General features: G+C 49.2%; 2 protein-coding genes across 4 annotated transcripts; both read right to left on the reverse strand.

Annotated features, from left to right (window-relative positions):
* Window positions 1-796: 796 nt before the first annotated feature.
* On the reverse strand, window positions 797-4,044 carry cradd (CASP2 and RIPK1 domain containing adaptor with death domain). 2 transcript variants are annotated; one of them, XM_024284952.2, is made up of 5 exons: window positions 3,541-4,044; window positions 3,223-3,414; window positions 2,602-2,718; window positions 2,325-2,526; window positions 797-1,181 (listed from the first exon to the last, which is right to left on the reverse strand). In XM_024284952.2, the coding sequence occupies exons 3-5, from the start codon at window positions 2,620-2,622 to the stop codon at window positions 874-876; spliced, it is 531 nt and encodes a 176-aa protein (XP_024140720.1). In that variant the 5' UTR covers window positions 2,623-2,718; window positions 3,223-3,414; window positions 3,541-4,044; the 3' UTR covers window positions 797-873. The 2 variants fall into 2 exon arrangements, with proteins under 2 accessions (XP_024140720.1, XP_024140712.1); XM_024284944.2 differs by having other exon boundaries at window positions 2,325-2,718; window positions 3,541-4,041.
* Window positions 4,045-4,246: 202 nt separating this feature from the next.
* Window positions 4,247-9,929, reverse strand: socs2 (suppressor of cytokine signaling 2). 2 transcript variants are annotated; one of them, XM_024284974.2, is made up of 3 exons: window positions 9,511-9,929; window positions 8,922-9,078; window positions 4,247-5,670 (listed from the first exon to the last, which is right to left on the reverse strand). In XM_024284974.2, the coding sequence occupies exons 2-3, from the start codon at window positions 9,013-9,015 to the stop codon at window positions 5,195-5,197; spliced, it is 570 nt and encodes a 189-aa protein (XP_024140742.1). In that variant the 5' UTR covers window positions 9,016-9,078; window positions 9,511-9,929; the 3' UTR covers window positions 4,247-5,194. The 2 variants fall into 2 exon arrangements, with proteins under 2 accessions (XP_024140742.1, XP_024140734.1); XM_024284966.2 differs by having other exon boundaries at window positions 8,922-9,063; window positions 9,511-9,927.

Below are 9,929 nucleotides of genomic sequence, written 5' to 3' on the forward strand. Positions count from 1 at the left end.
GGGGGGCAGACCGGTTCAAGTCTGGACGGAACCCAAACAGTTATGAAGACGCGCGTGACGTCACGGAGGTCTGCAGCATAACGATACGAAACCAGTTTCAGTTTCAAACTGACTAGATCAGCTGATCCTCTAATAATCCTGAGAGGATCAGATGATCCTTCATTCTTAGAAAGCGTTTTTTGATCCATTTTCGTGTAAACATTTTGAAGTTCTTCCAGGATTTTTCAGATTTGTTTGTAAAGTTTTATTCCACAAACTGGAACTGTTCTGACAGATGAACAGCAGGGGGCAGCACGGAGCTGCAGGCCGGTGTTCCATAAATCCATACCCGAGATTCTACCTGCACTCACGCGCAGGTGATCTGCGGACTCAGACTTTATTCCATAGAAAAGTCCAAACGACATTTGACTCTTTCAGTTAACGAGAAACTTTACAGATCAGAAACTTTACAGATCAGACGAGAATTCACCTTCCTTAATCTGCGTTTTCAACCCAAAGATCAGAACGTTCGACCGGCTCACCTGCGGGACCGGCTCACGTGCGGGACCGCCTCACCTGTGAGGATCACTGTGAATCACTCAGTCCACCTTAAAACCACAACCTGTGCAGGTGGGCGGGGCTTCACAGCTCTTCAGGTTCCGTTTGTTTTTGTGTTGGTTTTCCACGTGTGTTGTGTGTGTTTGTGTTCATCCAGAAACCATCAAAACTTCGAGGATTTTTTTAATTTAAATGAGAAAATCTGTTCAAAAACAACAACGTGTGTGTGGGTGGGTGGGGGGGGGGTTGTCATCTGGAGTCAAACTAATAAAGTTTTATTCAAAGCAGCGTTCTGGTCTCTCCCGGATCAGGATCTAGATCTCCTTTCCGGTTCTGTCAGCTGTTGGGCCGAGCCAGAACCTCCTCCAGCACGGATTCGTGCACGCCGGCGGCCGTCAGGCTCTCCAGCAGCCTCCTCGCCGTGGCGCTCCTCCCTCCAGACCGTCTCCACAGAACCAGGCCGGACAGCGCCGCCGCCTGAGTGCTCAGGCTGTGATCGGACCGGCACCGGAACACGGCTTCTGCGGACAGACCCAGATCTTTCAGGACCACCTCCCACTCAGCGCCGATGCGGAACGACAGCCGGCACAGCTCCTGATCCGACAGAACCCTCTGCAGAACCGAGTCTGAGAGGTGACAGGACCCTGCAGACAGAACCATCCAGTTAGAACTCAGCAGAACCTTCACTCAAGACTTTAATGTGTCCTACACTGGATCTGTCTCAAACCGGGTCGGTTCTGATCATGGAGAACACTGGAGCTGAAGGGCCAAAAAAAGTCGAGGTTGATGGGATTTAACTCCGCCCCCTAATGTTTCAAACATGGACACTGGGCGGAGCAAAGAGAGGGCCGTGTAGGCTCCACCCACTACCAGCAGCAGCCCGTGGAGGTGTGGTTCTGCTGACCCAATTCTAGACTGAGGATAAAGATCCAATTCTGACAGAAACTCGGACTGGAACTGGATACAAGCAGACTGGAGTCCAGTTCTTCAGTGAAGAACCGGGTCTGGACCTGCCGATCAAAGTCCAGAATCATCAAAGCAGAACAACCGAGATTCCTTTGATCCTGAAGATCCAGATCATTCCAGCAGAACCGGATCACCTGTTCAGAACCAGACGTTTTCAAACCAGCAGGACAGTCCCTCAGCAGAACCAGGTTCAGAACCTCAGCTGGACCGGCCAGAATCCTCCTGACAAGAATCAGCAGAACCGACCCAATAGAAGAAATCCTCAGAACCAGAGGAGTTTGAGGCTGAAGTCCAGATGTTCTGGAGAATCCAGCTAACGAGGCCCGGTTCCTGGAAGAGCTCGGATCATGTGACCCGAATCCAAATGATGGTTGAATACGTACTACTGTACTTTACAAGTACTTTAGCAGTACTTCATGAATACTTCATGTACGTCATATGAACTTTGTTTTTGATGGAACACAGAATTTAAAAACAGGAAGCTCAGTGGATCTCAGGTCCAGAACCGGTTCTGTTCTGGTGAATGTCTGAAAAGAACCTCTAATGAGTCAGGAAGTGATGTAAACTAGATCAGCTGATCGATCATCGGGTTTAGCTCCGCCCTCTCGGTTCTGCTGGTGAATGACAGATTCAGAACCGATCAAAAGTTATTGATCACGTGATCAATAACTTTTGATCGATTTGAACTTTTCTTCAGTCAAGTTTCTAGAATCGGACCTAAACAGAAAAGGGTCGTTTCCGGGTTTTCCTGCTTTTCTTCAAAGTTCGGATCCGCTCTGGACCGGACCCTCGAACCGGTGTCAGGTGTGCTGCACCCTCACCTGCGGTTCTTGGTTCCGGTTCGGCCTGCAGCTCATGCAGCAGCCGGTCCCGGATCCAGCTGAAGTCCGCCAGAGACCGCATGAAGGCGGGGAAGGCTCCGGGCCCGCGGTTCGGGAGGATGTCCAGCAGCTTCTGGCTCTTCCGCGTGTCGGTCGGTTCCGATTCGATGTCCTCCACGTGCGCGTGGGTCAGCACGCCCTCCTGGAACAGAACCGGAAGTATGGATTCGCTGACCAGCAGCTGGCTGCAGAGTTCCGCGCGGAGCTTCCGGAGTACCGCTCTGTGCGCGGGATCCATCCGAACCGGAACCAGACCTGTGCCGGCTAAATCACAGCTGCCAGCCCGGACCGGGCGGTCCGGGAACTCCGTGTCCGTCCATGTTATTGTGCCCGACTGGAAACAGAGAAGCGGAACTAAAGTTTCTACACCGAACCGCCCGGATTTGAACTTTCAAAAGTGAATGGATCGATGGTTCTGATGGGTTCGGGACCGAAGATGGTCCAGAGCGGAGAGTTCGGGTTATTTTAATGCATTAAACAAATCACTGAATAATTAGGGGAGTAAACTTGATCCTGATCAAATCAGCTGCAGAATCCGGATCAGTCTCTGTTATGAGCAGATGTCCGATCGGGTCGGATCGGATCAGAACTGATCTGTGCACGTGGACCTGAAAATTCGATGTGATTCTAAAAAAAAGGATTTCCCTCACCACTTGTTCGATCAGAACCAGAACCACTTTGACTTTCTTTCTGTTCCATCAGATTCAGAGTTTTTTTACTTTTGGATTTTCTTCATAAGTTTTGAATCTCTTCATTTTCAAACATTTTATGCCCCAAAATAACATTTTAAATACTTTATAGTTTTTAATAATGAGGTATCAATGGAAAAACCTTCCACCTTCACCGTCTGGAACCATCTCAGAGCTCATGGATGTCCAGCCAATCACGTGACGACGGCGCCGTGACGTCACGCACAGACGTGTGGACCGCCGTCCGTCCGGCTGGTCAGCGTGAGGACGGGGTCTCCTAAGATCCTGGATCCATCAGGATGTGGAACGAGCAGGCTGCAGTGGATGCAGTTTGTTTTCCACTAGAAAAGCGGGAAGGTTGACGTGTGAGATCTTTGTGTTGAACAGAGTCCACACAGTTCAACACAACACAATAAACAACAACAGAGACACAAAACAACAGAAGAAAACAGCGACATAAACAACACCTGCTCCGTGTTTGCCGTCTCCTGATTGGCTCAGAGCCTCAGAACGGCTGCAGGAACAAACTGTACAGAAGCCCGGAAGGGTCAAACCACGTCCTGAGTTCTGAGGACGTCTGTTTGCTTTAGACGTCGATGAGCCACAAACACGCGGTCACGGTCAGCCGAGGACCAATCAGGAGGCTCCAGTGTTTACTAGGAGCCCCGTCTCTGGGGGTCATGGAGTTCAGGGTCCAGCAGGAGATCCGGACAGGAGGGATCCACAGATGAAATCCTGATCCAGATCCTGATCTCTCCCTGGGATCAGGAGGATCTAGCATCTCCGTTACGGTCGTTGAGAAGCAGACGGAGGTCTGAGGAGGGTTTCCTGTGGAGAGGAGGTGCAGGTGTCGGTGAGAGAGCTCCTCCTCACTGACTCCTGCTCCTCCTCACTGGCTCCTGCTCCTCCTCACTGACTCCTGCTCCTCCTCACTGACTCCTGCTCCTTCCCCCTGACTCCTGCTCCTCCTGTCTGACTCCTGCTCCTCCTCTCTGACTCCTGCTCCTCCCCCCTGACTCCTGCTCCTCCTGTCTGACCCCTGCTCCTCCTCACTGGCTCCTACTCCTCCTCACTGGCTCCTACTCCTCCTCACTGGCTCCTACTCCTCCTCCCCGACTCCTTCTCCTCCCCCCAAAGTCTTCAGACCAGCACCAGAAGAAGCTCAACCCAAACCTGAATCAAGTCTTTTAATTCCAGACAAACATTGAAGCCTTTGGGATCATTTAGGAAAACAACAAAGTTCCAAAACACGGATCAGTCAGAAAACAGAGACTTTGGTTCATGAGGGAGGGGGGACACCCCCTCTCCGATGAGGAGCATAAATAAGGTCAAAGGTGAAAGGTGAAGAAGCTTCTTCTGGTTTCTCACTTCCTGTTGTAGTTCCAGCTTCCATCAGTAGACGGCAGTAGAGGTTTATCTGCTGCAGAGAGACCTCATGAAGAAGTATCAGCAACCAGAGACTCCGTATATGTCTATGCTAGCAACTAGCATGCTATATGAGCAGATCAGCTGCTCCTACTCTGCTCCGAATGTAGAGGAGGAGTAACGGATGAACGGAGAGATGGATGGATGGATGGATGAGTGAAACAGGAAGCCAGCAGCAAACCCAGAGCAGACACCCAAAGGCGGAGCTAACCCGACCTTTGGCGTTTTGGCGTTGTGAGTCTTCGGTTCAGACTTTGGTTGTGGACTCAGCCGATCAGGATTCTGGATTCTGGATCCACCTGAGATCGGGGCAGACACCTGTCCTCTCAGGTGATACCAGCTCTGACACAAACATGATGACGTTCATCACCTCGCGGTGACCTGGAGGGTAAATATAAGGCTCCGCCCACACACTTCAATTTGAGCTGTAAATCATCAGGCCGCTGCGGCTCACAGCGCCCTGAGCTGGAGATGTTCCCCGGTTCTGCTCGTGGTTCTGCTGCAGGAACGGGTCGTTCTTCAGAACCGAGTAGACGTTTGTGGACAGTTTACAGAAAATCCCCCATTAGAGCCGCTCATACGCCTGCAGACTGCGGGTCTGGTTCTACAGAACCTGCTGGCACTAAAGACAAACAGCTGCTTCTCCATTTGAGTGTGTGAACCCGTTCAGAACCTCTTGGACGGGTCACAGCGGACCTACACGTTGTAGGTGTAGTTGGTCAGGAAGTCCTTCAGCCTGTTGGGGATGGGCAGGTTCTGGGTCTGCCGCGTCCTTCGGTTGATGGCGATCCGGCACAGGTGCTGCAGCGACGGCGCCGCCGCGTACATGGGTTTGGTGAGCAGCAGCTGCACCGTGCCGTTGGGGCCCGTGGCTACAGGCTGAGAGTTTGGATCCGATCTGTGGGTGCTCCTCGACAGCTGGAAGTAATAATCCACCAGGTGGACCACGCTGTCGAACTGCCTCAGCTTGGGCCGGACCAGAACCACCGAGTCCAGCTTGAACTTGCCGTGTTTGTACTCGATCCGTAAGTTGGTGGGACCGGCCGACGTCATGGCCGAGATGGTGAAGAGGTAGTCCGTCTGGGAGCTGTCCCGCAGCAGGAAGGTGCCCTCTGAGGAGTCCTGCAGGACGGCCTTGGCCTCGTTAGCGGTCAGATTCCCCCAGTACCAACCTGGAGGGACGGGAGCGGGGCAGGAAGTCACCGACGGTTCATCCTAAAGTAGCATGTGATGCTAAGGCAGAAGCTAATGCTGCTAATGCAACAGCTAATGCTAATGCAACAGCTAATGCTAAAGTAACAGCTAATGCTAATGCAACAGCTAATGCTAATGCAACAGAATATTAAAGTAACAGCTAATGCTAATGCAACAGAATATTAAAGTAACAGCTAATGCTAATGCAACAGAATATTAAAGAAACAGCTAATGCTAATGCAACAGCTAATGTTAAAGTAACAGCTAATGCTAATGCAACAGAATATTAAAGTAACAGCTAATGCTAATGCAACAGCTAATGTGAAAGTAACAGCTAATGCTAATGCAACAGCTAATGCTAATGCAACAGCTAATGTTAAAGTAACTGCTAATGCTAATGCAACAGCTAATGTTAAAGTAACAGCTAATGCTAATGCAACAGCTAATGCTAACCCAACAGCTAATGTTAAAGTAACAGCTAATGCTAATCCAACAGCAAATGTTAAAGTAACTACTAATGCTAATGCAACAGCTAATGTTAAAGTAACAGCTAATGCTAATGCAACAGCTAATGCTAACCCAACAGCTAATGTTAAAGTAACAGCTAATGCTAATCCAACAGCTAATGTTAAAGTAACAGCTAATGCTAATGCAACAGCGAATGTTAAAGTAACAGCTTATGCTAATGCAACAGCTAATGTTAAAGTAACAGCTAATGCTAATCCAACAGCTAATGTTAAAGTAACAGCTAATGTTAAAGTAACAGCTAATGCAAATGCAACAGCTAATGGTAAAGTAACAGCTAATGCTAATGCAACAGCTAATGCTAATGCCACAGCTAATGTTAAAGTAAAAGCTAATGCTAATCCAACAGGTAATGTTAAAGTAACAGCTAATGCTAATGCAACAGCTAATGTGAAAGTAACAGCTAATGCTAATGCAACAGCTAATGCTAATGCAACAGCTAATGTTAAAGTAACTGCTAATGCTAATGCAACAGCGAATGTTAAAGTAACAGCTAATGCTAATGCAACAGCTAATGCTAACCCAACAGCTAATGTTAAAGTAACAGCTAATGCTAATCCAACAGCTAATGTTAAAGTAACAGCTAATGCTAATGCAACAGCGAATGTTAAAGTAACAGCTTATGCTAATGCAACAGCTAATGTTAAAGTAACAGCTAATGCTAATCCAACAGCTAATGTTAAAGTAACAGCTAATGTTAAAGTAACAGGTAATGCTAATGCAACAGCTAATGCTAATGCCACAGCTAATGTTAAAGTAACAGCTAATGCTAATCCAACAGGTAATGTTAAAGTAACAGCTAATGCTAATGCAACAGCTAATGCTAACCCAACAGCTAATGTTAAAGTAACAGCTAATGCTAATGCAACAGCTAAGGTTAAAGTAACAGCTAATGCTAATGCAACAGTTAATGCTAATGCAACAGCTAATGTTAAAGTAACAGCTAATGCTAATGCAACAGCTAATGTTAATGCAACAGCTAATGTTAAAGTAACAGCTAATGCTAATGAGGCAAATTGAATTTGTGATATTGGGCTATATAAATAAAATTGAATTGAATTGAATTAATGTAACAGCTAATGCTAATGCAACAGCTAATGCTAATGCAACAGCTACAGTTTTAAAGGAGCGCCGTGGAAAGAGATTAACAAACTCCTGTTTGAGGTGGAGCTTTTTTGAAGACGGGACACAACTGGAAGATCGACGATATTCTGTCGAAGTTTTTTTGCTGATTATCATTAGTTCTGTGGATAAATACAGTGTTGTGTTAGTCTGGGGGCGGAGCTTGCAGCACAGACTCTTCCTAGAGGGAGCTGTTGCATCGATCTTACATCAGCACGTTTCCACCCACTCGTGTTCGTGGGTATGGGAGGGGCCGCTGCAGACAGCGCAGATTTATAGAGGATTATTCTTAAATACAAGACAATGTTGTTTCGAGGTTCTTAACAGAGAGGAATGAAGAGTTTAATGCACTTAAAACCTCAAAAAGAAGAATTTTCATGGTAGGGCCCCTTTAATGGTTCTGCTGTTCTGATACCAGAATCATCAAATGTTTTGGTATCAGAACCCTTGATGGTTCTAAATATCCAAACGGAGGATTAAATCTTAACGTTGTTGATCAGATAATAACTGTAGTTTGTAAACTGAAGCAAAAAGACTCTAAAACTTCGGTTACAGAATACATCATTTACTATCATGAACACGTTTATTCATTTATTTTTAGACGAACTGCTTTTCAGATTAAAATGTTGAATTAAAACTGAAATTAAAGATGGAGAAAGCAGCCAGAATGCTATTGGACCTCCAGAGAGGAAATCCGGTTTTTGGCTCCTGGAACAATCCAGAACCAGAATCTGGAGGTCCGTCTGCTCGTCTTTCAGGAACTGAAGGAGTTGAAACTTTAGATCTCCTCCGGTTCTCCTCTGGATCTCCTCTGGTTCTCCTCTGGATCTCCTCTGGATCTCCTCCTCTGGATCTCCTCTGGATCTCCTCCGGTTCTCCTCTGGATCTCCTCTGGATCTCCTCCGGTTCTCCTCCTCTGGATCTCCTCTGGATCTCCTCCGGTTCTCCTCCTCTGGATCTCCTCCGGTTCTCCTCCTCTGGATCTCCTCCGGTTCTCCTCCTCTGGATCTCCTCCGGTTCTCCTCCGGTTCTCCTCCTCTGGATCTCCTCCGGTTCTCCTCCGGTTCTCAATAGCAGATCGGTTTCCCTAAAGCGGTTTTACCGGACCGGAGCTATTATCCATGTGAACCTCAGAGGTGTACAGACTAAAGAGGCGTGGCCAGAGCGGTGGAGGTGGCTGTAACTCCGCCTTTCCTCCATGTTTATGTTTTTGACGTCATCAGCGGCTCGGGGCCCGGTCCAAGAAGCAGGTCAGCCCGCTTCGTGAAACGGGTTCAGTTCGACCCACTTTGACGGGTTTAAGTTACCTAGAGTTTTCCAGAACTCAGAGTTCCAACAAAACCTGCTTCTTGGACCGGGCCCGGTGAGAGCGGGTCAGCCAGTGATTGAAGGGTCGGTGGTTCGATTCCCGCTGCAGACGTCAGCTGAGTGTTTGTGGTAATTAAAGGTTAGCTGGAGAGAAGATTTTCCTCCTTTGATCTCTTTGTTTGTTTGTTTGTTTGTTTGTTTGTTTGTTTGTTTGTTTGTTTGTTTGTTTGTTTGTTTGTTTGTTTGTTTGTTTGTTTGTGTCCGTGACTCTCACCGGTGCTCCGCAGCTCCTTCATGGCGGAGGCGATGCGGGTCTCGTCGGCGGCCTGCGGCTCCCCCTCTGTGGTTTGGGGGGACTGGCAGGTCATGGGACGCTCCGGGATCCGGGATCCGGTCTGGACTCAGACCCCGCGGTCCTGAAGGAGATCCGCCTCCAGATGTAACAAACATTTTTATTTATTTCAATGTAAAATGTCGTTTATAAAACCAAAATCTCAACATCTGGACCTAAACCGCAGCATTTCCTCCCGAATCCTTAACCCGCCGGTTCTCTTTGATCTAATCGGAACCGAACTTTGCCGAATCTGTTCATAAAGTTTTAGGTGTTTGAATGACTTCGAACTAACGAACTAAAGTTCTGGAGCCACATCCGAACCCCGCAGGAACGGTTCCGTCTGCGGGCCTGAGGTACCGCGCACGAGCCGCGTGCGGTTCCACTTGAACGGCTCTCATCATGCGTGTGCGCGATGAGGGCGCGCGCGCACCGTCAAAGCGCCGAACGAGCGGGACCGGGTCCGCTGCCGGTTCCGCATCAGCGCGCGTGCGGGAACACCTGAGCTACCTGCGGCTGCACGAGGACTCACCAGCGGCTCGAGGAGCGACATGACGGGCCGGTCCAGCTGGATCCTGTACCGGATCGAACCGCGACCCATCCGGACCGAATCCACACCCGCGCGGACCGCGGGAACCTCTGTCCTCGATGCACAGAGGCGGGGCACGCGCCGCGGGTCCGCGCCTGAACGGAGCCAAGCAAACACTGGTCCCGCGCGCGCGAGCGGCACCGACGCGTCTGTACCGTCCGAACCCGCGACGGGACCGGAACCAACGTGCCGCCGCGGCCCAGTAACCGAGATCAGCACAAACACGGACGCGCGTTTCCAGGAACTTTCCAGGAACACGGTCACGTGGTACGCGCCAACGCAGATTTAAGGTGGACCGCTCGCGGCTTCGCAGAACCCGGTTCCGTCCGATGTGCGCGCGCGTGTCTGTGCGTCTGCACATA

The sequence above is a fragment of the Oryzias melastigma genome, linkage group LG23 (assembly GCF_002922805.2).
Source record: "Oryzias melastigma strain HK-1 linkage group LG23, ASM292280v2, whole genome shotgun sequence".
Lineage (NCBI taxonomy): Eukaryota > Metazoa > Chordata > Actinopteri > Beloniformes > Adrianichthyidae > Oryzias > Oryzias melastigma.

What these genes read in the sequence shown, in the direction of transcription:
- cradd (XM_024284944.2), bottom strand. Translation starts at nt 2,622, where the DNA reads ATGGATCCCGCGCACAGAGCGGTACTCCGGAAGCTCCGCGCGGAACTC. An exon ending in ACCGGAACCAAGAACCGCAG is followed by an intron (nt 1,182 to 2,324) that starts GTGAGGGTGCAG and finishes TTCTGTCTGCAG; the next exon opens with GGTCCTGTCACCTCTCAGAC.
- socs2 (XM_024284974.2), bottom strand. Translation starts at nt 9,015, where the DNA reads ATGACCTGCCAGTCCCCCCAAACCACAGAGGGGGAGCCGCAGGCCGCC. An exon ending in GAAGGAGCTGCGGAGCACCG is followed by an intron (nt 5,671 to 8,921) that starts GTGAGAGTCACG and finishes CCGTCCCTCCAG; the next exon opens with GTTGGTACTGGGGGAATCTG.